At 46.1% G+C, this 27,061-nt stretch overlaps 1 protein-coding gene and 2 long non-coding RNA genes across 3 annotated transcripts; 2 read left to right on the plus strand and 1 right to left on the minus strand.

Moving 5' to 3' along the window:
- Positions 1-12,135: 12,135 nt before the first annotated feature.
- On the plus strand, positions 12,136-15,557 carry LOC111851321 (transforming growth factor beta regulator 1-like). Its single transcript, XM_072701634.1, has 7 exons — positions 12,136-12,142; positions 12,234-12,373; positions 12,624-12,770; positions 12,975-13,072; positions 13,232-13,342; positions 13,430-13,578; positions 14,882-15,557. Exons 1-7 carry the CDS (start codon positions 12,136-12,138, stop codon positions 14,971-14,973), a joined length of 744 nt encoding a protein of 247 aa, XP_072557735.1. The 3' UTR covers positions 14,974-15,557.
- Positions 15,558-18,339: 2,782 nt separating this feature from the next.
- Positions 18,340-20,024, minus strand: LOC140579249 (uncharacterized). The gene is made up of 2 exons (XR_011983353.1): positions 19,479-20,024; positions 18,340-18,833 (listed from the first exon to the last, which is right to left on the minus strand). It is a non-coding gene; the product is annotated as an uncharacterized lncRNA (long non-coding RNA).
- Positions 20,025-23,528: 3,504 nt separating this feature from the next.
- LOC140579130 (uncharacterized) lies at positions 23,529-25,317 on the plus strand. Its single transcript, XR_011983323.1, has 2 exons — positions 23,529-24,348; positions 24,931-25,317. It is a non-coding gene; the product is annotated as an uncharacterized lncRNA (long non-coding RNA).
- Positions 25,318-27,061: the final 1,744 nt, after the last annotated feature.

Here is a 27,061-nt window from a genome sequence, read left to right on the forward strand (position 1 = left end):
TTGCCTGCGGGTCCTCTGACTTCGGCTCAGCAGTCGCCTGCGGCCCCTCTGGCTTCGGCTCGGCAGTCGCCTTCGGTCCTTCCTGCAGCGCCTCGTGGGCCGACTATGGTCCTGCCTCCTCCGCCTCGTTGGTCGGTTGCGGGTCTCCCCGCTCTGACTCATCGGTCGCCTACACCTTCACCAGCTGTGGCGGTGCCTTTGCCTGCGGCGGCTTCTGCTCCCTACTCCCCTCCATCTTCCTCCTCACCCCCTCCGACATTCCGTCCTGCTACCTCCTCGCTCTTGCCGAGGGTCCCTCCTGCTCCGGCCTCACGGATGCCTACTGCCTCTGCGGCTTCCGCCTCTCGCCTGCTGAAGTTCCCTCTGACTCCCCGTATCCCCCCGCCCTTTGCCTTCCTGCTGCCTGGTTTTGTGCCCCCAGTGTCTGCTCCTCTTCCCTCTGTTTTTCCTTTGTTTACTCTGGGTCCCTTCGTTCCTCCCGTTGGTGTTCCTCCTGTCTCCCCTTTCTTGGTGCTCCTGTGCCTGTCTGCATTCCCTTTGTTTTGTCAGTGGTTGTCCAGCTTGTTGTCCTTGTGCTTGTTCTGTGTCGGTCCTGTTCCCTGTGCCCCGTTAATGTTTTTCCAGGTCTTGTGTCCCCGGTTTGGTCCCTTCGCTCCCCTTAGGCGCGCCCGGAGTGCGCGTCTTTTGGGGGGGGGGGATTGGGGGTTCTGTCACGCCCTGCTCGTCCGATCCTCCTGTGTACCATGCCCTCTAGTTAACCTCGTGTGAAATCCCGATGTCACCAGCTGTTTCCTATTATTTCCAATCAGTCCTGTGTATTTCAGTCCGTGTTCGAGTATGTTTCCCCAGTCCTGTCATTGACGTTTTTAGGTCGCTGATTGTCTATTTGTGCTCCTGACTGTGTCCTACCCTCATTAAACCCTTAGTTTTCCCTGTATCCTGGACTTCCGTGCCTCCCTTTTAAAGTTGAATTAATATAACTTAACTGTACTGTACTGTAATAAAACTTATAACTACAGTGTGGGAAATAATTATTTGACCCCCCTGCTGAATTCTTAGATTGACCTATTAATAAAGAAAGGAGAAGTCTATAATTTCACTTGTAGGTTTTTTTTTTACAGCAAAACATAGATTATCAACAAAAAAGCAAGAAAAAATGATTATGTGACCATTACAAACTAATTTATCATTTATGTTTTGGGGGCAGCATATGGCTCAGTGGGCTAAGACTGTGTGCCTGTAATCACTAGGGGCCTCATGTATAAATGGTGCATACGCACGAAAATGTTGCGTACGTCTGTTTCCACGTCATGTCGAGTGTCACTAGAGGGAGGCAAGGAGGACAGAGACCCAGTATTGCGGGGATCAATAGGTTTTACTGAGAGGTCCACCCGGACCAGACAGGACAGAATGAGCCGGGGCTCGCTACGGAGCGAATGCTCCGCGATCACGCCACTGTAGGTGGTGGTGGGCTCGGGCGTGGTTCGAGGGCTTCTGGATAGGAGCCGGAGCGACGGCACAAGAGGGACGGGCTGAAGTCGTGGTCGTAGTCCGGAAGAGTAGGTCGTAGCCGGGGGAATCCTTCCGACACGGAGACACGGGAACAAGACACACCAAGGCAGGGGAACAGGAGACGCCGGGCTCAGCGAGGCAGGAGATTCACGGTCGGGAGCGGGTCTGGGGAATGAAGGAAAAAAGGAGAGAATCGCACACGGAGGAGACAGGTAAGGTCGGAGATCTGGGGCAGACGGAAGACAGGTAAGTTGCTTAGCAAGGCGTCTCGTCATCAGCTCAATACTTCGCAATGAAGCAGCGGAGTGTGCCGTTTAAAAAGGTGGTTGATTGCTTGTCGAGGGAGGGTTCGTGTGCGGTCCCGCCCCTGTAGGCGTGACAGTACCCCCCCCCGGACGGCCACCTCCGGGAGGCCGACGGTGTTTGCGAGGGCGCCCCCTGGGTCGGGGAGCCGGTTTACTAGGGTTAGCCAGGTGGAAAGCCGCCTTCGCAGCCTGGTCGGGCACAGCGGACGCGGGAACCCAGCTCCGCTCCTCCGGACCTTCCCCTTCCCAGTCGACGAGGTATTGCAACGTCCCTTGCCGCCGCCGTGAATCCAAGAGGGTCAGAACCCTGGCTGATGGGTCCCCGTCTACCATCTCCGGCAGCGCTTCTCCGGCTACTTCGGAGGCTGGGCGCAAGGCGCTAAACTTAACGGGTTTAAGGAGAGACACATGAAAGGTGGGGCAGATACGGTATACGCGAGGCAGTTGTAGCTGCACAGTTACAGGACCAACGCGTTTCAGGATCCGGAATGGTCCGATGTATCTAGCGGTGAGCTTCCGACACCCTGGGATTCTAAGATTCTTGGTGGATAGCCAGACTTGCTGTCCAACCCGGTAAGGAAAGCCGGGTCGGCGGTGACGATCGGCCTGCACTCGGTGCCTATCGGATTGGGTCCGAAGGGCGGTCTGGATCTGACGCCAGGCTCGTCGGCAGTTGCGGTACCAGGTGTCCACTTGAGGCACAGCTCCCGAAGTGGAATCCCAAGGGAACAAGGGGGGCTGGAAGCCCAACACGCACTGAAAAGGTGTCAGTCTAGTTACCGGACTCACCCTGGAGTTGATAGAATATTCCACCCACACCAAGTGAGAGGACCAGCCAGCCGGGTCAGTGGTGCACACCAGACGGAGGGCCTTGGATACTTCTTGGTTAATGCGCTCCGCGAGTCCGTTCGCCTGAGGATGATACGCTGAGGTCAGGCTTAGCGAGATCTTCAATTTCCTACAGAATTCTCGGAAAACCCTCGACGCGAATTGAGGTCCCCGGTCGGACACAAGGTCTTCTGGGATGCCTGTGAAACGAAAGAGCTCATGTATTAACGTCTCAGCGAGATCGACGGCAGAGGGGAGCTTAGAAAGGGCGACCAATCGGCACATCTTCGAAAATCGGTCGACGATGGTGAGAATTACGGTCTTACCGGAGGATCGAGGCAGGTCCGTAATGAAGTCCATTGCGATATGGGACCAAGGTCTGGCGGGGACTGGTAACGGCTGGAGGAGTCCTGCCGGTTTCAAGGAAGAGGGTTTGTATCTGGCGCAATCAGGACAACTGTCAACGAAGGATTGCACCTGCTGTCGCCAACCGGGCCACCAATACCGACGGGCCACCAGGCGTTGGGTGGTGGCCACCCCGGGGTGTCCTGTCCCTGGTTGAGAATGTATCCATTGAAGGAGCTCCTTACGATGGGCTGGTGATACGTACCACCGGGTAGGAGGGCAGCTTACCGGAGGGGCCCGACTCTCATTGGTCCGTTTAATAGTTTCTTCTAACCCCCAGGTAATCGCCGAGACGAAGCAAGATGGATTCAGCACCGGGTGGTCCGTCCTCTCTCGTTCCGGAGGGTCATATTGCCGTGACAAGACGTCAGCTTTCACATTCCTTTCCCCAGGGAGATAACTCACCCGAAAATCGAACCGAGCGAACCACTGCGCCCAACGAGCTTGACGGGAGGTAAGTCGCTTGGCTGATTGGAGATACTCCAAATTTCGGTGATCGGTTAGTACTAGGAAGGGGTGCCGGGCTCCCTCAAGCCAGTGGCGCCACTCTTCTAGGGCCAATTTGATGGCGAGGAGTTCCCGGTCGCCCACATCGTAGTTGCGTTCGGCAGGTGTCAACTTACGCGAAAAATACGCGCAAGGATGTCGTCTGCCTGTGTCCGAATCCCTTTGTATCAACACGGCCCCCACTCCCGCCTCTGAAGCGTCCACTTCCACCTCAAACGGGAGTTCCGGTCGTGGGTGTCTCAACACCGGCGCCGTGCAGAATGCCTGTTTTAACCGAGAGAAGGCGGCTTCGGCGTCGGAATTCCAGAGGAGCTTGACAGGTTTTCCCCGAGTAAGAGAGGTGAGAGGAGCCGCCACCTTACTGAAATTACGGATAAATCGCCGATAGAAATTCGCAAACCCCAGGAACCGTTGTAGGTCTTTAAGGGACTTAGGTTTCGGCCATTCCGTAATAGCCGCGATCTTCTGCGTCTCCATCGACACCTCCCCGGGTTTAATGACATACCCGAGGAACCTCACAGAGGACTGATGGAATTCGCATTTCTCGCCTTTAACATATAGTTGATGCTCTCGTAGTCGCTGCAATACCTGTCGAACGTGTTGTACATGGCCTTGTTTGGACGGGGAGTAAATTAGGATGTCATCGATATAGACTATCACGAACCGATACAACATATCCCGAAAAACCTGGTTCATGAAAGACTGGAATATGGACGGGCTATTGGCCAAACCGTAAGGCATCACGCGGTACTCGAACTGTCCCCTACTGGTGATGAAGGACGTTTTCCATTCGTCCCCTGCTTTTATCCTAACCAGATTATAAGCGCTGCGCAGATCTAACTTCGTAAAGATCACCGCCTCTCGAAGATGTTCCAAGGCGGATGGGATCAGAGGGAGAGGTTCTCTCCGTTTGATGGTGACAGCGTTCAGGGCGCGGTAATCCACCACTGGTCGTAAACCCCCATCCTTCTTCTTTATAAAGAAGAAACCCGCGGTCATCGGTGAGGTGGAGGGCTGGATGATTCCTTGTGCTAATCCATCCTGGATGTAGGTCTCCAGTGCGTCCTCCTCTTGTAGGGACACTGGATACAACCTGCCATGGGGAAGGGTTGCTCCGTCCAACAGGTTAATAGAGCAATCACAGTCACGGTGCGGGGGAAGACCGAAGGCTTTCTCCTTGCTAAATACGTCGCGGAACCCTTGATATACCTCCGGAATAGACTCCAGGTTCTCCGGTTCTGGACTTTCGATCCCCGTTGCTTTACAGGGGAGAGATAGACACTCGTGTAGACACCGTGCAGACCACGCGATAATTTCCCCGGTACGCCAGTTCAGATGCGGGTTATGTTTTCGGAGCCAGGGCAACCCGAGTATGAGCGAATCCCTAGTTCTAGGCAAGACATAAACTTCGAGGTCCTCCTTATGAAGGACTCCGATCTGCAACTCGAATGGGCGAGTCCGGTGATGGATCGTTCCCTCCCTCATCCGCTCGCCGGTGATGCCGTGCACGGAAATGGGAGAAGCGAGTTCCTGAAGTTTTACACCCAGCCGGTTCGCTAACCCCGCGTCGATGAAGTTACCAGCCGCCCCGCTATCGATCAAAGCTCTCACATGGAGACGTCGGGTTCCCAGTTCCAAAACCACCGGCACCGTGAATTGAGATAGTAACGCAGGTGACAGGGAAGATACACCTACCGGGACGGAGGTGTCCTCTCGGAGGGGCCGGATAGGACAGGCAGCGATGGAGTGACCGGTCTCTCCACAGTAGAGGCAGAGTCCTCCTTGGAGGCGTCTGCGTCGTTCCATGGGCGTCAAAGGGGACCGGCCGACCTGCATCGGTTCCGGGGCTTCGATCGCCAGGTGAGGGGTTCCGCGCGGGGTCTCAACAGGATGAGCCGTAGGCGTTCGTCGACGACGCCTATCTCTCATGGTGCTGTCGAGCCGAACAGCCTGCCGGACTAGATCATCGAAAGACGGTGCCTCCCCCCTGTGCGAGAGCTCGTCCTGCAGGTCCTGGTTGAGAGCCCGTAAAAAGATTGCCTGTAGGCAGTCATCGGGCCACCGGAGATTCGCGGCGATGGTCCGAAACTCCAAAGAGAAGTCGGCTGCCGTACGATTACCCTGGCGACACTCTAAGAGCCTGAAGCCAGGTCTTCGTCCCACCGCAGGGTGGTCGAAAATCTCCATAAGTGCTCGGTGAAACTCTCGCCCCGAGTCTAGGAGAGAGCTGTTATCAGCCCATAGGGCAGTAGCCCACTCCTGTGCGCGCCCAGTCAGGAGGGAAATCATAAAGCGCACCTCTGCCCCAGGGGAGCGGAACATGTCTGGGTGTTCCTCCACGTATATCCCACACTGCATCAAAAACCCCCTGCATCTATCCGGGTTTCCATCATACCGTTCTGGCAGGGCTACCGGTACCGGTACGGTATGACGTGGGGGAGAGTCGGGCAGGGGCACTCGTGCAGCACTGGAGGCAACGAGTTGTTCTAGGGCGGACAGGCGACCCTCCATGGTCCCCGCTGGATCCATCGCGAGGCGAAGTATTCTGTCACTAGAGGGAGGCAAGGAGGACAGAGACCCAGTATTGCGGGGATCAATAGGTTTTACTGAGAGGTCCACCCGGACCAGACAGGACAGAATGAGCCGGGGCTCGCTACGGAGCGAATGCTCCGCGATCACGCCACTGTAGGTGGTGGTGGGCTCGGGCGTGGATCGAGGGCTTCTGGATAGGAGCCGGAGCGACGGCACAAGAGGGACGGGCTGAAGTCGTGGTCGTAGTCCGGAAGAGTAGGTCGTAGCCGGGGGAATCCTTCCGACACGGAGACACGGGAACAAGACACACCAAGGCAGGGGAACAGGAGACGCCGGGCTCAGCGGGGCAGGAGATTCACGGTCGGGAGCGGGTCTGGGGAATGAAGGAAAAAAGGAGAGAATCGCACACGGAGGAGACAGGTAAGGTCGGAGATCTGGGGCAGACGGAAGACAGGTAAGTTGCTTAGCAAGGCGTCTCGTCATCAGCTCAATACTTCGCAATGAAGCAGCGGAGTGTGCCGTTTAAAAAGGTGGTTGATTGCTTGTCGAGGGAGGGTTCGTGTGCGGTCCCGCCCCTGTAGGCGTGACATCGAGATGTATAAAAACGAAACTTGGCGTACCGCTACGCACATTCTCACGGCAGCTCCAGACATGGCGTACGCACGTTTCTGCTCAGTTTTGTAAACGGACGGCACTTAGTGGCAAGACATTGCTACTGCATATGGTTTCCTTTTTTAAACTCACAATCATGATGCTGACTTTATCCAATACACCGACATTAATTGTATATTGTTTACAAATGTACGGCACCTGATTTTTAATCAATTTGTAACAATAAAACAGTGCAGAAAATGACCGAACTATTACAACTACCATGGCAGCTCTTGCGTTATTGGAAGACATAGCTTATGGAAGAATTAGAAGAGAGCGTGTATTCATTGATCATAGTGATTTCTTAGCCTATGATGATGACTGGCTTCTAAGTTGATTCAGATCTCCAAGAGAAATCCTATAGGAGCTGTGTGCTGAACTGGGGCCAGCATTACAAAGGCAGATGATGAGGAATTGCGCTATAGGCTACCTGTTCCTTTACAAGTTCTGTTCACTCGCGGGTTCTTAGACACAGGTGCTTTTCAGCGAGAACTTGCGGACCGATCGGGTATTTCTCAGTCAACACTGAGTCGCGCCATGCCGGCTGTATGGGACGGCATAATCCGCTTGTCACCCAGATATATAAAATTTCCTTACACTGTGGTTGAACAGGCAAAGATTAAAGCGCAATTTGCAGCGATGTCCGGTTTTCCCAATGTAATCGGAGCCATCGACTGCGCGCACATTGCTATAAAGGCACCTTCAGAGAATGAATTTGCTTATGCTTATGTAAATAGAAAGCACTTTCACTCTATTAATGTACAAAATATGTGCGATTTCAACATCTCATTACTGCATGGGCGTCGCCGGCATTAAATCTGAGAGGGACGTGTCCCCCTCACATTTCATGATTATTCGTTAGTTTTATGCCAGTGTGTCCCCCCCATTCAAAGTGCTTATGACGCCCCTGCATTAATGTTGTGACTAGATGGCCATTTTCAGAAACAGTAGTGTTGGAAACAAACTTGAAAATGGGGTGGTACGTGATGGCTGGCTGCTCGGTAAGAAGATTTTTCCCATTTTATAATTTGGCCCAATACCGTAAGCTTTGTTTGATTTAACCATTTGACAACTTAGGGGACAGTGGGTACCCACTGAAGTCGTGGCTTCTCACACCGCTCGCAAACCCAAAGAATGAACAGGAGCGGCGTTATATTCTGCCTCCCATTCTCTGGCTCGGGCGGTGGTACAGCGCACTGTAAGGCAGCTTTAAGGCTGTTGGTGCTGCCTGGACAAGACTGCTGGGGTGCTGCTATACATGCAGTCCGCAAAAAGTGTGTCGCATTGTACATGCATGTAGCGTGTTGCATAATCTGGCACAAAATCGTGGCTTGCCGGTATCTGAAGAGCTTAGGCACGATGAACCTGACCCTGAGCCACCAAATTTTCCACCAAATGGAACAGCGTTACAACTTCCGTATCACACAGCGTATCATTTAGATGTTTTAATTCATTGGCAACATCTTACAGCATTCACAATTTCTTTTTGTGACTGCAGCACAGCTTCAGTCAGCACATGGCCGGATGGTCGCCATGTCATGGTAATTCATCAAATTACCATGCGAATGCGATTTGAATTTGCAGAAATTCGGCTATTTAGAATGTGAATAGCAATCTTCGGACAGGACATGATATCAGAATGCACGCAGAACAGCTGGTACGTTGGGAATACACGTGCAGGTAACGAGGTGGCCGTGGCACATGAGAGGGCTGGACGGAGGGACGTGACAATACTGAGTTGCAGTTGAAATTAGACACTGGTGCTAAAGCTAATTGAATTACAATGGATGATTTTAAGAAGCTGAAATGGATGCCCTAATTATAGAAAAATCTGAAAATAAATCTAGCAACATACAATGGGCAAAGAATTGACAGTCTTGGTGTGTGTCAGCTGGAGTTACAGTTTAAGGATACCGTTCATGCATTTCCAATTGTGATGGTGCCACAGAGCAAACTTGCTTGGTGATATGGCCAGTGAAGCAATGGGACTGGTGAAATGTGTCTTTATGGTGGCACTTTATGGTGCTGACCTGGCTGAGGCAGTGCATGGGGCTGAGTACTGCAATAAGAAATTTCCAGGAATATTTGTTGGCATACTGTAGGTGTCTTGCCTTTGACATATAGCATTACAGTTGCAAGAAAAAGTATGTGAACCCTTTGGGATTACGTGGAGTTTTGCATGAATTGGTCATAAAATGTGCTCTGATCTTCATCTAAGTCACAACAATAGAAAAACACAGTCTGCTTAAAATAATACTACACAAACATTATATGTTGTCATGTTTTTATTGAACATAACATATAAACAATCACAGTGCAGGGTGGAAAAAGTATGTGAACCTTTGGACTTAATAACTTGTTGACCGTCCTTTGGCAGCAATAACCTCAAGCAAACGTTTCCTGTAGTTGCAGATCAGACCTGCACAACGATCTGGAGTAATTTTGGACCACTCCTCTTCACAAAACTGTTTCAGTGTAGCAATATTCTTGGGATGTCTGGTGTGAATCGCTCTCTTAAGGTCATGCCACAGCATTTCAATCGGGTTGAGGTCAGGACTCTGACTGGGCCACTCCAGAAGGTGCATTTTGTTCTGTTGAAGCCATTCTTTTGTTGAATTACTTGTATGCTTTGGGTCATTGTCCTGTTGCATCACCCATCCTCTGCGGAGCTTCAGTTGGCGGACTGATGGTCTTACGTTTTCCTGCAAAATGTCTTGATAAACTCTGGAATTCATTTTTCCATCAATGACAACAATCCGTCCAGGTCCTGAGGCAGCAAAGCAGCCCCAAACCATGATGCTCCCTCTGCCATGTTTTACAGTGGGGATGAGGTTTTGATGTTGGTGTGCTGTGCCTTTTTTCTCCACACATAGTGTTGTGTGTTTTTTCCAAACAACTCAATTTTAGGGATGGCACGGTTCATGAAAAAAAAAACGAACCGTTCGGTTCGCTTGTCTCGGTTCGGAGCATGCATGCATCGCATGGTTTGACGGTTCATGACATGCGCAATGTAGCCTCGTGCCCCGTATGTGACGTCAGTGTGTTTTCCTTTCGCGTGAAAGAATAGGCTATATGCACAGAGCGGTGTGACGTAGTTCCGGTAAAAGTTCAGCCAGCTAAGTAATTTCCGGTAGTCTTTCGTTTGCTGCGTTTAGCTCGTGTTTTCGGCGTTACCACCCTGTCTCTGAAGAAAACGTTTAAATTTCAGCCAACCGATAGCACAACATCTGAACACTGTTGTGCGCCTTTGTTGTGTGACTTTATTTAATGTGCGGTTAGGCACTTTGTTAAAGAAAATTAAGTTATCTGTGACAAAGCACTCCAGTGAGTGTCATGCCTCGATCGTCCGCTCTTTCCGTGTGCCACGCCCCCTCATTAACCCTGTGTGGATTCCCCGTGTTTACCAGCTGTTCCTGATTGTTGTCAAATTTGTCATTACTCCATTGTATTTAGTCCGCGTTTCCGTTTCTTTCTTCAGTCCGGTCATTATATTGTAATTCTGCTTTACCGCTCGTCTGTGTTCCTTTTGCTCATTAAACCCCGCATTCCCCCGATCCTAGGTCTCCTCGCCTCTGCTTCCCCGGTCAGCGTTGTAACAGTGAGCCTGCTTGCATGCTGCAATGTGAACATTTGCCATGTTCCTAAAAATTGTTTATTGCACAGTGTCTGACCACACAGACCTACAGGCTATTGCCAGATGATCATACTAGACATATTTTGCACTATTACAGATTGATGTCTTGTACATACACAGAAACTGATTTTATCGATTACTCAAGAACATTCAATATAATTAATACCAATTTTTTTCACGTATATATATATATATATATATATATATATATATATATATATATATATACACTCACCTAAAGGATTATTAGGAACACCTGTTCAATTTCTCATTAATGCAATTATGTAATCAACCAATCACATGGCAGTTGCTTCAATGCATTTAGGGGTGTGGTCCTGGTCAAGACAATCTCCTGAACTCCAAACTGAATGTCAGAATGGGAAAGAAAGGTGATTTAAGCAATTTTGAGCGTGGCATGGTTATTGGTGCCAGACGGGCCGGTCTGAGTATTTCACAATCTGCTCAGTTACTGGGATTGTCACGCACAACCATTTCTAGGGTTTACAAAGAATGGTGTGCAAAGGGAAAAACATCCAGTATGCGGCAGTCCTGTGGGCGAAAATGCCTTGTTGATGCTAGAGGTCAGAGGAGAATGGGCTGACTGATTCAAGCTGATAGAAGAGCAACTTTGACTGAAATAACCACTCGTTACAACCGAGGTATGCAGCAAAGCATTTGTGAAGCCACAACACGCACAACCTTGAGGCGGATGGGCTACAACAGCAGAAGACCCCACCGGGTACCACTCATCTCCACTACAAATAGGAAAAAGAGGCTACAATTTGCACGAGCTCACCAAAATTGGACAGTTGAAGATTGAAAAAATGTTGCCTGGTCTGATGAGTCTCGATTTCTGTTGAGACATTCAAATGGTAGTATTAGTATGGTGTTCCTAATAATCCTTTAGGTGAGTGTATATCATATGCTGAAGTAGCCTACATTTCTGGAGTGTTAAAGATTAAAAGAAAAAATAACAAGAACCGTACAGAACCCGAAAACCGTGACCCTAAAACCGTGATACAAACCGAACCGTGGGTTTTGTGAACCGTGCCACCCCTACTATACACTCCATGGCTATTTCACTTGGACATTTTAACATTGTACACCTAAGAGAATTTTTTACATAGATTAGTACACCCCCACCCCTCCCACTCTCTCTATCCTTCCTAAAAACATTATAACCAGGCATGTTAACTATCACTTCCGGGGAAGAATGCGTTAACCATGTCTCTGTCAGTCCTAGGAAGTCAATATTGGAATTATACAGCAGATCTTCCAACTCTTCCCGTTTTGGTCTCAAACTACGAATATTCAAGTGTCCACCAAGTAATCAGATTTTTTTGTTTCTCATGCCCACTCTCTTGGTTAAGGGGCTGTTTTGGGAATAATGGGAATGTCTCTTGTTGAATCCCCAGCCCCGGCAGAATAGTCGCATGTCTGTAGGCCCTAGAGCAAGGCCCTTAACCCCCGGCTCCTGGGGCCCTGCCCCCCAAGCTTGCTCTCACCTGACTGAGTCTCATGGAGAGCAAGATGGGGTAGGCGAAAAGAGTGTTTCCACATGGGGATTAATGAAGTATGCCTGTCCTCTTCTATTCCATTCTATATTCGTTGCTCAGGTTACTCAGTGTTGCTGAACTTGAACAGTATTACCGCTATGTCCAGCATGCCGTCTTTATTAACTGTGTGGTCTCTTTGTGATTATGCCTGATTAAGACCAGTGAAAATCATACGAAAGTATCTGAGAAATATCTGCATATGAAAATGAATAGTATCTGTGCACAGATGTGGACATGAAGCATGGCAGCTGAATTACTGCTCCATACAGCCTTCAAATAGTGAGACTGTGTGTGCTTCCTCAGTCCTGAAAAAGGTGTCGAAGAAAAAGAAAGTTCTGGAAGGAGGGGTCCGTTGGCTGGTCCAACCCATCCCCCTGGACTCCTGTGGGCGCCCAGTCTTCCCCATTGTGCTGGGAGGGCTGACAGTTTACAGTCTGTGGGAGGTCAGTGTCGCAGGGGCTCGACCCGCATCTGCTGCTCTTAGCATTCGGCTACAGAAACCAGGCTTATTGTGCTTCTGAGGGTTTTTGAAGGTGCTGTAATTTTCACATTATTAAAAGACTTTGAGAAGGAAATTTGGGTTATGGATATTCCATTGTAAAGCATAACTGTACTGTGTTTAAGTCTTTGATTTCGATTGTAACTGGGAGACAAAAGCATGATGTTGCTGTTGGGTCTGGGTCCATGTTCCAGATCATCACCGACAGGCCTCACTTCCATGACGAGAGCGCCATCTACCCAGTGGGCTTCTGCAGCACACGTGTGTTTGCCAGCATGAAGAGCCCAGAGCAGCAGTGCCTGTACACTTGTCAGATCAAGGACGGGGGGGCAGGACCCCAGGTAACCCCAGGCTCTCACATTCACATGCTGAGCTCAGATCATGTAATTGCTGCAGACTAATTTGAAAGCAGAAAATCTCCTCACTTGAAGTCCCTAGAACTTTCAGAAGCTGGTCTGCAGTTTTGATTTGTTTTTTGGAATGACTGGAAAACCTTTAATATATCCGTACATGCATGGAGATGTGACTAAAACTCTCCGTTCCAGTTTGAGATCGTTCTTGAGGAGGACCCCCAGAATTCCATCGTCGCCTCCTCTGCCCAAACTTGCCACGCCAACCTTCTGAAGGCAAACACAGCCATAAGGTACCGTTGCTGGATGTGTGTAGGCCAGACCGTATTGTTTTAGGAATGAGTGAGAAATAGTAACTTTAGTCCTGTGACAATGAAGTTCCTTGATTTTTCTCAACTCATATCTAACTGAGGGTTCTTTAAATGTTGTTTGCACCCCCATCTCTCCCTCAGTGGCAAACCTCTGTCCCCCATCCAGCCGTCGGGGGCTGAATTCTTTGGATATTCCCACCCCACCATCCAGAACCTGATCCAGAGCTGCCCAGGAGCACGCAAATGCGGGCAGTAAGTGCGGTGCCTGTTTGCCAGCCTTTTGCCGTAGCTCTGTGTGCCTGCGACCCACCCCTGTGGTGTGCCCTCCCCTCTCTTTAGCTACCAGTGGGTACGTTTTGAAGTCTGCCGACATGGCAGTGGACAGCTGTCGCACAGCCCATCTGAGGATGATGCATCCATCAACTTTGAGGCCTTCCAGAGGCAGCTAGGTCATGAAAACAGCACGGCAACAGAGCACAGTGTGGGAGGTATGTAGCATCAGCCTTCAGGGACAAGCTACATTTTGATTTTGATGTTACTGTAAAAGAACCAGAATAAATAACTAAATGAATGAATACAGTCATGCATTCATTCAATACATAAACTTTTTTTTTTCTTCCTGGTGACCACATCATTTGGTATCACTTGAAGGCCTTTCAATAGACATCTTTTTCTGGATAATTTGGGAATTTCTCAGCTTGGATTTGTAAAAATAAGCATAAAGAGATTCTCAAAGGAAGATGTTATTGAAAGTGAGGTATCGATGACAGAGCCTAATGAAGTGAAGCCCTTTAAAGCAGGTGTTTCATCAGCAACCTGTGGTTAGAATCAGAATTCTTTTTCATTGCACAAGTGCTTGTCTAAAATGCTAATTCATGCATAATTTGTCCCCAAGTGATGCAGTCTAACCACAGCCACACCTCACTGGCCACTTAGCTTATGCATACTAAACAAAAATATAAATGCAGATTTTAAAAAGACATTAAGAAAATCTGATGGCTGAAATGGATTGATTAGGCTCTTGGTCACATGTCCTAAAAAAGAAGGTGAGTCGTGGGAAAGAATTCCCACAATCATATGAGGCGTGTCTGTGACACAGCACCTGAGTTGATGGGGCTGTTGATTGTTGCTGCACTTTTCAACTGCTGTATGAAGTTACCTGATATTAGTGAGAGCTGCAAAAGATGGTCATATGTGTCGATCCAGAGTATGCAGGCCATGTGGTCTGTGATTACAGTGCTGGTTGGACTCAAACCGCATTGAATGTAGCTTAGGGTACCAAAATGGACGTCCATGATTCTGGCGACAGCTCTATAGCGCCTCCCTGCACCTGGCATTGTGATGGTGCACATATCAGACTGACATTTCATTGGTACCATAATAAGGAACATCTGTCTAGTGATTCTGCTGCTCAAGTCATTTTGATATTTCATACAATGCACTTGTGTGAAATATCAAAATGACTTGAGCAGCAGAATCAATGCCAAATTTGAGTTACAAAAAGATCCTGGATGTTTGTTTATTTTTTTTTGTTCAGTGTACTCCTACCCGAGAGCCTGTTATTTGTGGAATGGGGATGCATAATTTTGGGTGACGGCGAGACTGTGGTTGGAGTATATGACCAATCCACAGGCAGCCTCACACTGGCAGGGAAGAGGAGCGATGGGGATGGCTTCAGTGTCTCCAGAATCCAGTCACTGACTGTGCCTTTGCTGTACAGTGAGCCTCTGCATCCGGACCCTGCTAACGTTCATAGGCCGTGATTGTGGTGCGTTCTGTTCGTTGTTCTAGGCCGACCGATACAGGCTACACTCCCATCACACGCCCGTCTCCTTGGCTCTGCCACCCTACAGACCTCAGCATCCCACTTCAGCAGTCTCTGAGTCCTGCAGCGGGCACCAGTTAACTCTTTCTTGGTCGTCTACAGAAGAAGCTTTACAGAGACTGCAATTCAACCCACCTATTGCTTCCTGAGGATGTGATGTGAAACTTGGCATCTCTATGTACCTTTATCCTGGATGGACCAAATATTCATGAACCAAGAATCATCGCACTTATTAGCGCTTCGTGTGGACAGTGAGCAGTGGTTTCCCTCTGTATCCAGAACAGCTTACTGCTTTGCTTATGTAAATAATGTAAAGCAATAAGATGACACTGCTCTTCTGTTAGGTAGGACCATAGTGTTAATGAAGTGGTTTTGTTTATAGATTGTATCATGGACAGAAATATAAAACGGTGGAAGGAACAGGGATATTATTGAATTATGTTTCAATATTTTCATTTATAATAAAAGTAATACCCAAATAATTCTGAAACCACTGTGGTATTCGCTACCTACCAGTGAGAGGCAGCTGTCACTATTCCCCCCATCCTATCAGACAAAGTAGCAGTGCTATTCTCAATGATGTATATTGCTCCAAAACCTGTACTTTCTGCTTTTCCATCCATCCATTTTCTGAAACCACTTAATCCCTATGCTTTTCCATGTATAAAATAAAGTGCTGTTTAGCAGAAATTAGGGCGGTGTCCTTATTTGTTGCTGACACACAGTTTACCAAACATTATGGCGAATCATAACTTATACAAGATGAAATTCCAGCACTCTCCTTTTCATATGAACTGTATTTTTTTTCCACTCACAGAAGGAGAATGGAATTGGAATGAAAACCACCCAGACAGCAAGGCCCTGAGAAGAGCCCTTTAGCATGTACAGTGAGGGAAATATAAGAATTCAACAGGGGGTCAACTAATTAAGTTGACCTATTTATAAAGAAATGAGAAGTCTATAATTCAATGGTAGATTTAACATCAGAAGACAGATTTTCAACAAAACAAGAAAAACATCATTATGTAACTAGTACAAATCAATCTGTCATTTATCTAGGGGAAAAAGTATTTGATCTCTTGGAACACATGCTTTAGTAGTTGGTGAAATAACCAGTGTTTGTAAGCACAGCTGTCAGACGTTGTAGTTGGTCACCAGGTTTGCATGCAGGTCAGCAGGAATTTTCATCCACTCCTCTTTGCAGACCTCCAAAACTTTAAGGTTTTTAGGCTGTCACTTTGGAGATCTGCTGCAGATATGGGTCTGGCCTGGCATGAGATTTACACCCACTGCCCTGGATTTTCAAGGGCCAGCAAAAGTTCACCAGACACCACCGGAACGGCGAGGCTTTCCAGACTGACAGTCTTTCTTGAACTTTAAAAATGCTCTCAATTCAATGTATCTTTATATAGCACTTTACATGGATGTCTTGTGATACATTACAACATCATTAGAGAGAGAAATACAGAATGGGAAAAAGGAAGGAAAGAAATTAAATAAAGAAAGCCAGATGACAATGGAGGAGAGGAACCAAAAACTCCCAAGTAAGGAGATCCAAGGTCAACTGGCTGCCCAACCCCCCTGGGCATCCTAACATTACTGAAAAGGTAAGTACAAGCTGTGATTAAGAATGAAGACAAAGTCCATCAATGAGTCCGTTATCCACGCTGGGCTGTGTTGGGCGGCCATGAAGGCTTCACCTAGATGATAGTTCATAGGTCCCATTTGCGATGTCACCCCTCCATGGGACTGAACCAGGAATCCAGCTCCAATTAACTTTTCCCTCAGCAGCTCAGTCCATAACCTAGGTGTCATCTTAGATACAAAGCCTCTCATTTAAATCACATGTAAATGCAGTATCGAACACGTGCTTCCTACAGCTACGCCAAATCGCGAAACTGCAATGATTTCTTAAATAGGTTGACATTTCTTTCTAAGGTAAAACCATGTGTCTGTTCTCATTGTAAAGCACAAATACAAATACTAAGCTTTAATTTGCTGTTTGATGTACCAGTGTGGCCTGTTTTGTGGGGTCAGGACAAGCTTGATTCATTTACCTATTTCAGGCTGTTGCACAGACTGTCAGTCCCCATGTCCACATGCCTCAGTCATGATAATCTTAGTGAGTGACCTGCAGGGATCACACCTGTAATATTTCAGGCTTTGTTCTTTGTAAACAAGGATTAGCTCGCACACGTAATCAGTGTCCAAGCATGGAAATCCAATCAGTCAAGGCCTCGCCATTCATGAATGAGCGACCAATTGCAGTCGGTGCACAAATAATAAGAAGGGAATTTCACATTGAGAGGGTTTTGCGCGATCGGCAAGATCCTTTATTGTTGCCGGATGATATTCTTTTCAAAAGATACTACTTCAGCCGAGATGGAATATTCCATCTTAAATTTATTAGCTCCGTATAGTAGACGTCCAAGTAGGCGAAGACGGGCTCTCACAGCCACACAGACAATGTGCATTGCCATGAGATTTTGCAAGCGGGACTTTTTTGTATACTGTAGGCGATTGCAGGCAATTAAAGACACATTTTATGCTGTTGCAAGTAATGTATAGGCTACGCAATAAAATTACAGTTCTATAAAGAATTTAAAAATCATACTAATATTCTCATTACCCAGAATTTCAAAATGTTTTGTCTGCCTTCTTCTTATTAGCTTCAAACAGAATGTTTTATGAATATTAAAGATATCCTAGCTACATTTCATATACATAAAATACATAACACACACACATATTCATGACAAATTATTTTAGTCTTATCTTGAATAATAGGACATAAACATTGAATTTGATAGTTATCTTTTATTTTCACTTCTGAACACAACGCACGAACATGAAGGAATCGTTTGCATTTGCAACCAACCCTTCCGCAAAAGCCCCAGCGGAAAACTGGCCGCGGACCGGGGTGGGAATCCCCAAGCTGGAAGGCAGTACTGCTTCATGTTCACATTAGCTAGCTAGCATGGATTCAGAATGCACTGTACTACAACTATAAAGTACGTAACGTGACACAGTAAAACAATTACTAACTGGCAATGCACGTTAGCATTACTTTAAATGACAACTTTACCTGTTACTTACCAGAAGAGTCGCCTATACGTTAGCCGAATGACAGCAGGCAGAAACCGGCGCGTTTTTCAGTAATATACCGGAGTTAAACTTATTTACACACTTTTAACACAAACACTGGCAGCTATTAACTCATAGGTGGTAGTAAAGCTGAAATTAAAATAAATAAACACTTATTTTGATACTTTTTTTTGGGTTGTTTTTTTACTTAACCGTTCCTTCCTCCAATTCCTTTGTCTCTGCTTATTGACATTTAGGAGAGAGTGCCAAACATAAATTAGCGATGCAAGATTTTCAAACCAAGACAGACACAGCACAAAAGAGACGACAAAGACACAAATATTGAACATATGTTTTATTGTTCATATCCAAGCATATCTTATCGTAGCATATCTACAAACACATTTATTATTGTATAGCACGATATCACAGTACACCGTCTCAAAACGTTTTACAGCATCCCCACCCAAAGCCCCCAGTGAGTAAGCCATAGGCGACAGCGGCAAGGAAAAACTCCCTATTAGGAAGAAACCTTGGGAGGGACCAGACTCAAAGGGGGAGCCCATCCTCCAAGGGCCGGAAGGGAGAGTCAACTTATCTAACTTACCTACCTTAGCTTATCTAACTTACCTACCTTAGCTTATCTAACTTACCTACCAACACCTAAACGACATCATTATTAATACGCCGTCCCCGTCCATAGCCCATTATTAATCCACTACTCCTGGCGGATTGCTGAGGCTGCCCCTGGCCCCTCTCAGGTCGCCGGTCACTGGAGCCATCGAAGTCCATGCTTCGCCGTCCCCGGCCATAGCCCATTAGTCCAGCAGTATTCTGTTTAAAGGCAGGGAGTGTTTATTGATATTGTATTGATCCTCTGTGGGTATTAAAGGGATATCCACAAGCAAGCCAGCAATAGTCCTAATTCACACTGTGGTGTATGCGAAACCACCCCCCCCCCTCCTAAGCGGCAGCATATACGATTCCATCCAGCACCCTCCCTTAGCTCGCCATATTGCACGAGCCCAACTACCCATCCTAAAACAAACACACACATACATACACAAAGCAAATTAAAAAGGGCACTTCCCCATCTTCCACGAGAGCCACCCATAGGGTCTGGTCAGCTAACTGGCAGAGAGAGTGTTATGCCGAAAAAGGCATCCCTGTCGAAGAATGCATGCCTGTCTCTAAATGACCGATTGGTCACTGATCTGAAACAAGTTGAGCTACTTTGTCGAGTTAGGCTACCGTAGTGCTAATCGATAGGCCTATTCCTTACCCTAATCCCCAATAAACCCGTAAAACCCTAACCCCAAAAACACTCCTAAAACCCTAACCCTAACCCCCAAAAAACCCCTAAAAGCTCAACTCGTCAGAACACCGGCATGCATTCTGCGGCAGGGATGCCTTTTTCGGCATAATTCATGTTATACTCTAATTCAAGTGTTCTAATAGTCTCTTAATCTAGGGCTTTACCTTCGGCATATAACACTTCCTCCGCGTCTTATCTATCCTTTCCGTTTCCTTACTTGTTATTTTTATTTTGATAATAATTAAAATTTTGATCTTGATTACTTTAATTTCGTTTCTCTCCATTTTATAGAAGACTTAAAAACACAGTCACTCGTTAAAGCGCTGGAAAGAAGTTTGAGAAAAGAAGCACATGTGATTCAAAAGTAATCAAGCTGTTGTCACGGATGCCCATTCGCACCATAACTGACAATACGATCCTATGCAAGTCGTCGGCGACTTTCGGCTGCGATCGGCTCCGACTGACCGGTCGTAGGTCCGATTCGGCCGTAAGCAGGGTTGCCAACTCTGACGCATCTGGCGTGACACTCACGCTTTCAAACTGAAACGCTCACAGCAAGAAATCTTACGGCGAATATCTATTAATCCATTTTAAACCTAAAATTGCCTACATGAAAAGCGTTGGGGCAGTTTGTAAATAGTCTGCAGGGTTTGCAAGGTAATAAAACTGTTATATACATGTAAATATACGTGTGTAGACTTGTCTCGAATTCAAAATCTCACGCCAACGCCAACTCGATCATTCGCTGTCTAAAGCTATACGCGCTGCAATGTCTTGTAGTACTTATTTTATGTGCATTCGCGCTGTTATGACAAGAAATCACTGTGCATTTTAGCTACAAATTAGCTACATAAATGTTAAAATGCAGGGTAATTTTTCGTCATGACAGCGTGGACGCACATAAAATAAATAGGCATTTGCTCTGCTATAACAAGGAATTGCCGCGCGTGTACGGGGAATGCGTAGGGGAGACCGGGTATGGTTGTAACACTTTTTGCTTTACCACCTATAACCAGGGTTCGAAATTAACTTTTTTGATCACCAGCTAAAGTGGCTGGTAACTTTCTGAAGTTACCAGCCAATCAGAATTTCCATTAGACAAATTTTTACGTGGTGAAAATAAGAGATTATGAATGCCACTGAATGAAAATTTGATCATTTTATTAACAGTGCATGAAAAACGCACAAAAAGTGCAATACACACAACAAACTATTCAGTTATAAACTTAACTATACATCCCCACCACGAAACTGTTAGTTTTATTTTTTTCTTTCGTGTACTCACGGCAAATCTGACAAAACATGACCGCATTTTTACTATCAAACACTAGCCAATGACGACCTGTCTGCCATTTACAATTAAACTTCCTTCTCTTTGTTTCGCACGCTCTGTCAACATTTTCATCTTCTGCCTCCTTCCTCTTCTCACCTCTTCCTGATCCTGACGTCTGTCCTAACCACCGCAGCATTTTGATTTTAGCTTATTTCGCTGTCCAGCTCAGTCCTCTTTGCTCATCCGATATTTCCTATTTCTTGTTTGTATTTTCGCGCTCTCGTCGTTGATTGGACCCGCAAACCGAAGCGTACAGTATCTGCGTGCTGCTGCCAAAGGTATCTAAAACGTCACCCGTAGTGTAGTGTTCATGTGAAATGTAGGACGGAGGGGACAAACGACCCAGAGCGTCTCTGACATGATTTGCATGATTGTTTCATGCATCACCGGCCAAACTGGCTGGTAAGTTTTTATCAATACCCGCCAAAATGATTTTTAACCCGCATTTGGCGGGTTGGCGGGTCTTAATTTCGAACCCTGCCTATAACTCACTGAATTGTTGAGCTAGAGAATTAAATTTTTTATATTAAGTAATATATATTAACAGTTAGACAAAAGAAGCAAAAACACTGGCCACACTGTGCTATATGGTTCAAAAAGAAGTTTTTGAAGACTGCCCATAACTCATATATCCACTAGTGTGCTAGAACAAACTTTCTTAATGGTATGTATGCTTAATCTATACTGTACTACAATGCATCTGAGCAGAAAAACATCCAAGTCAAATAAAAATAATGTGTGTGTGCGTGTTCTTAATCGGTCACAATGCTGACAAATGAATCTTGGTAACCCTGGAGTACAGGCTTGGTGTGCCCAGATACTGTCAGTCTATAATACAGGTCTGCCGCCTGAGTCAAATATTCTGCCAGCACCTTCTCCTGCACCTCAGAGAAAACTTTGTCGCTGCTGTGGTAACCTACACTGGGAAGATCACTGGACCCCTGGTCTCTCAGCTTCTGCAGTGATTTGCAGTATCTGCTCAGTGTTACATGGCAGATCTCATGTGTCTTCACAACTGACCTGACTGACTTGCCCTTCCTTATGACCACATCAGATGCTTTTTTAAAAACACTGGCAGGCACACCTCTTTCAGTCTTTCTTTTCCACTGTCTAGACATTCTGTAAAATTATTAAAATCAAGAAAGTGTCCTTATTTGTATGTAAGGGGATGGTTGTAACACTGTGTGTGTTACAACCCAGCCCAGCCCTCTTAGGTATTGCACCTTCCTCTGTTGATCTAAGTGCTGTTACTGGACTGATCATTAAGCAGTGAGGCAGATTGCACCACCAACTACAGAGTAAATGAACAGATAGACACTCACTGGCCACTCTATTAGGTATACCTGTTCACCTGTCTGTATGTCAGCAGCACAATGTATAAAATCATGCAGATCAAAGTCATGCTCATATCAAACACCAGAATGAGGATTTAAGTGACTTTGAAGGTGACATTGTTCTTGGTGTTAGGTGGACTGGTATGAGTATTTCAGAAAATGCTGATCGACTGGTATTTTCACCATCTTTAGGGTTTACAGAGAATGGGCCGAAAAAGAAAAAACATCCAGTGAGCTGTGGTTCTCTGGGAAAAAATGCCTTGTTGATGGCAGAGGTCAGGGACAGACTGACTCTAGGTGATAGAAAGGCAAGAGTAACTCAACAACTCGTTACCACCAAGGTATGCAGAAGAGCATCTGTGAATGCACAACACATCCAACTCTGAAGCTGATGGGCTACAGCAGCGGAAGACCACACCAGGTGCCACTCCTGTCAGCTACAAACAGGAAACTGAGGCTACAGCGGGCACGGGCTCACCGAAATTACACAATGGAAGACTGGAAAGAGGTTGCCTGGTCAGATGAGTCTCAGTTCACTGCTGCAACATCCAGATGGTAGGGTCAGAATTTGGTGTAAGCAAAATAAAACCATTGATCCATCTTGCCTTGTATCAACAATTCAGACTGGTTGTGGTATAATGGTGTGGAGAGTATTTTATTCGCACACTTTGGGGCCCTTAGTGTCAACTGAGCAATGTTTAAATGCCACAGCCTACCTGAGTATTGTTGCTGACCATGTCCATCCCTTTATGACCACAGTGTACCCAGCTTCTAATAGCTACTGCAGCAGGGTAACATGCCATGGGACAGAGCTTATATCATCTCAGACTGGTTTCTTGAACATGAAAATAAGTTCACTGTACTCAAATGGCCTCCACAGTCACTAGATTTCAATAGAGCACCTATGGAATGTGATGGAATGGGAGATTTGGATGGATGGATGGATGGATGGATTTGCATGAGGGTACAGCAGACAAATGTGCTGCAACTGTGTGGCCGGTGTGTGTATCTTCTTGACAATGATTAACTGGCACCAAATACAGCACACCTCCAGAAAAAAGTTACATTTGGAATAAAAAGGGTGGTTATACACTGGACTTAGTGCCTTGAGACCCTTCCTGACAGCAGATGTCATTACAATCACTGTTATTCAAAAGCACTATAATACTGTTAATCATTAAATGATCAACAAAAATGTCTTACTTTGAAACAGTGCGGGGCCTCAGCTAACACCCGTTTAAACTGGAATAGAGAATTTGATATTCGTTTTGTGAAAGGGAAAGTTTCCATAACAATGTGAGCAACTTATTTTTAAATACGTGATTTAAGTATATGCCAGGAAACCGAGTATGTAAGTATAGTGTAACCCAGTAGAAATAGTTATTTTTATATTATTATACTTATTTATTTATTTATTTATTTATTATTTTCATTCAAAATGTATTTATAAGTTATATCTGAACAGACTATTTACAATGAACCAAACTATGGTTATTTGAATTATTTTTTTTTGGTTGATTTAGTTGCCTGCCAAATCATTTTATGGTAATTGGCCAAATTACTCAGTAGTGCCCTACTATAGGCGGGGAGGGGCAAGTCCCGCCCTCATTCGGGTAGCAAATTGGAGTACCGTATCCATACGCGCACACTGGAGCGACCGGAAAAATCCAATTAACTGACAGAGATCGAGACAAACTTTTGTGGATGATAGCACAAAAGTTGGTGCTAACCATAAACAAAAAAGAAAAAAGTGTTTATAAGGCATACAAGAGTGCCCGAGACGACCAAAGCCTGTGGATGTAGGTTTTGTGGATATGGACCGCAGGGCTGTCAAGTTTTGAAGACAGGCAAGAGTGACATTCCACAGGATGCCTTTTCATTGGTTGTTGTGTTGTATTTTACCCAGATACAGTAGTACTATTTTCTGATTGGCTATTGTGTAGGCCCTTTCTTTTTTTTGATTGGCTGGTAAGTGACAGGCTCTTGGGGCAAATCTTGTCCGACTTCATAAAAGAGGCGTGTTTCCGATGGGAAGCGACGTTTTTCTTGACGTTTCGTGACGTTTTCATCCGAGTTCCGACTTGGAGAGAAATAATCGAACGCACCATAATGTCACTCAACTCAGAATTTCCGAGTTCCGAGAGAAAAACGAACGCACCATTAGACTCCAGCGGAGACACGCTTGTTTTATAGTGAGGCGCTACTGTGCCGCGGTCTGGGGAAAAATTGGGCTCTGCGGCATATTAGCCTACGAATTATTTTTCCGCGTGAGAAATACAATGTGTGGCGGGAGTGCGTGACAAAAGACTGAAAAGAGTGACTGTCACTCTCAATGCGTGACACTTGAGAGCCCTGTGGACCGTCTTGGTGAGTCACGCTATGCTAATATCGCTAACTGCAGTTGCCTCTGTCGCGCCGCCATTTAGCATGTGTGTGCGCCTGTGTGCTGCTAATGCTGCGTGTAGGATGCGGTGGCTATTGTAGTAAGGTAAAAGGTTTTTTTTTTTCATTAAAACGGCACATACTTTAGTGTTAGTCTGAAGGAAATGAATGTGTAATGTGACTGTATTGTTTATTTTGAGGTTAATTGGTAAAGTTTTGTGTACGTTTAACATCATTAAAATTCCTGTTAACTTGGACAAAATGGTGTTCATCGAGATTGGAAAAAAAGTTTAAAATGCGTGAAATATAATAGACCTTGAATGTGATAATTCATCAGTTATAATCATAATTAATGGTTAAAAAAGAGAAAAGCTAAAAACAAGTAACTCATGGACCATGGATTAAAGAAAAATACACTCCATGAAGTGATGTGTGGAAAAGATCCTTTATCAAATGACTATCAGATAGGAATTTTTGTTTTGAAAACTAGATTTAATGTGAAATATGGCCATAAATGATTAAAATGTTAAGCCTGATACAGTAAGGGTTTTATATATTGTTATGCAGGCTAGGTTATTGACATCCCCGGAAGTTCTTTGGACTCTGGAAACAAGAACTGGATTTTCTCCCTGACAAGGGAGATGGCACGCCACTGGGAAACCTGATTGTGGATTCTTCAAAAAGGGAACTCCTCCGTTCCTTCTTCCTTGCTCAAGTTCACCGGTGTGGTAGGATTTGAACCATTTTCATCGGTATTGATTTACCTGGGTGCACCCACCGACTGAAAAGACGTTGAACTGAAAGGACAAAAGACTCTGACTGAACTTGGAATGACAAATTTACTTTACAGAATGTGAGCTGGAATTGTGAATCTAAGTTTAAAATTGTAGTAAATCTGATTTTTTGTGTTTTTTTTATTCTAAATACAAGGTGTTCAGTTTACACTCATCCCTGGTTCTGTGTCTTCCCTTTCTGACTACTACACAGCCCAGCATTTACCTCCTTGAACCTAGATACTGGTCCACCACCCAATTAACTGATCTAAGCTTACGTTGGGTTTTCTGAAATCATAAGCAGTTCGGCAGGGTGGTTACAATAGCATACGTGTATATCCCATGCACGGTCTGAATAAGGACCCCACGTATATTTACGTATATTAAGCTGTAGTGATGAGGATTCTCGCATTATCTGCGCTGACATTTTACGCGGGATCGTGGTGATACCGCTCCGACGGTGACACTGGTCCTGCGCTCATATTTCTTGGCTTGTCTCGGCCAGCAGGGGACATAGCAGCGTCGCCCCGCTGGTGCCGAGAAGATGGGCGACCGTTGAGCAGCAGATACTTATATGAAGCAGAACGAAAATCGCGAGAGCAACAAAGAATGCACGCGGTGCGCTCTGGCCAAAATGCCGTCTGGCATTTCCCGAAGGGTTCAGGCGGAGCTGGGTAACTCCTTGCTGGTGTCGCGCCATATTTTGTGACCGTCGTAATGCGTGACTTCAGGGGTGCCGTTTCACACGTTATTGGGAATGAAGGTTCCTGTTCACATGCACGTGCCTTCTGCACATCTTACGTACCGTAATTTTTTAATTTTTCAAGGCAGCAGCGCGTTTCCACTTTTTGTTCCGTCATCTTATTTGGGGACATTCTAAAACGCTTAATGTGAAAAAGCTTAATGTCGCTATTTTGGTACATTAAACCACACCAAGTTTGTCACACACCAAAAGCTAAGGATAAAATAAAACCATAAAACAAACAGGTGAGACAGACCAAAGGCCAGCCTTGTTCCATGACTGGAAGGGTGTCAACTTTCAAGCTGCTCATGCAACCCACTGAGCTACATAGCAGGCCAGGGAATAAGGATTCCCTGTCATTGCACAAATAAATCACTCCAGGTAATAGCAGACGCTATAGAAATGGAGGTGAAAAAGAAGAGATGGAAGAGAGAGGAGAGAAAGCAGAAGAGTCAGAGATCAGGAGACGAGCAAGAGAGAGAGTGAGCTGGGGCATTAGGGGCAGCGGGAGCAGCAGCTGCAGAAGCTGGGGCCGTTGGGGCATTAGGTGTAGGAGCAGTAGTAGGAATAGTGGGTGTAGCTGCGGGGGGTTTGGCTGCAGCAGGAGCTGTAGGATGGGGGTTGAAGGAGCCAAAGTTGCAGACAGTGTAGGAGAGGCTGCAAAAAATGCAGCTGAAGCTGTGGCAGAGATATCAGGAAAAACTGCAAAATAAACTTGGGAATTATGGCAGAGACTGACAAAAGCAAAGGAAACACTATATATAAATTACTATAGTAGGTCAAATGGAAGGAAGCAGCTGCTTCAGTGATAGATGCAAGTAAACAGCTGCTACATTAATTAGATGTAAGGAAAGAGCCGCTTCATTGATTAAGCTGCAGGGCAGGCAGGACTATCTACTGTGACAGAAGTGTGGGTGCCACACGAAAACTAGTCAGACCTGGAGAATAAGCTCTCACACAGCTTCAGCAGCGACTCTGCTAAGATGGGATGACTCTTCCCAGCATGAATGCGATCAGCTGTGATCAAATGCTGCACACGAATCGGGGGGTTTTAACCGTCATCCTACCCACATATTTACATACACGGGCTACCAACTGGGGGCATCAAGAATAATTTAATGAAAGAAGCAATGATAATGGAAGAATAATAATGGCAAATCATTTCTTCTCAAAGTATTTGTCT

The sequence above is a fragment of the Paramormyrops kingsleyae genome, chromosome 17, assembly GCF_048594095.1.
Source record: "Paramormyrops kingsleyae isolate MSU_618 chromosome 17, PKINGS_0.4, whole genome shotgun sequence".
Classification (NCBI taxonomy): Eukaryota; Metazoa; Chordata; class Actinopteri; order Osteoglossiformes; family Mormyridae; genus Paramormyrops; species Paramormyrops kingsleyae.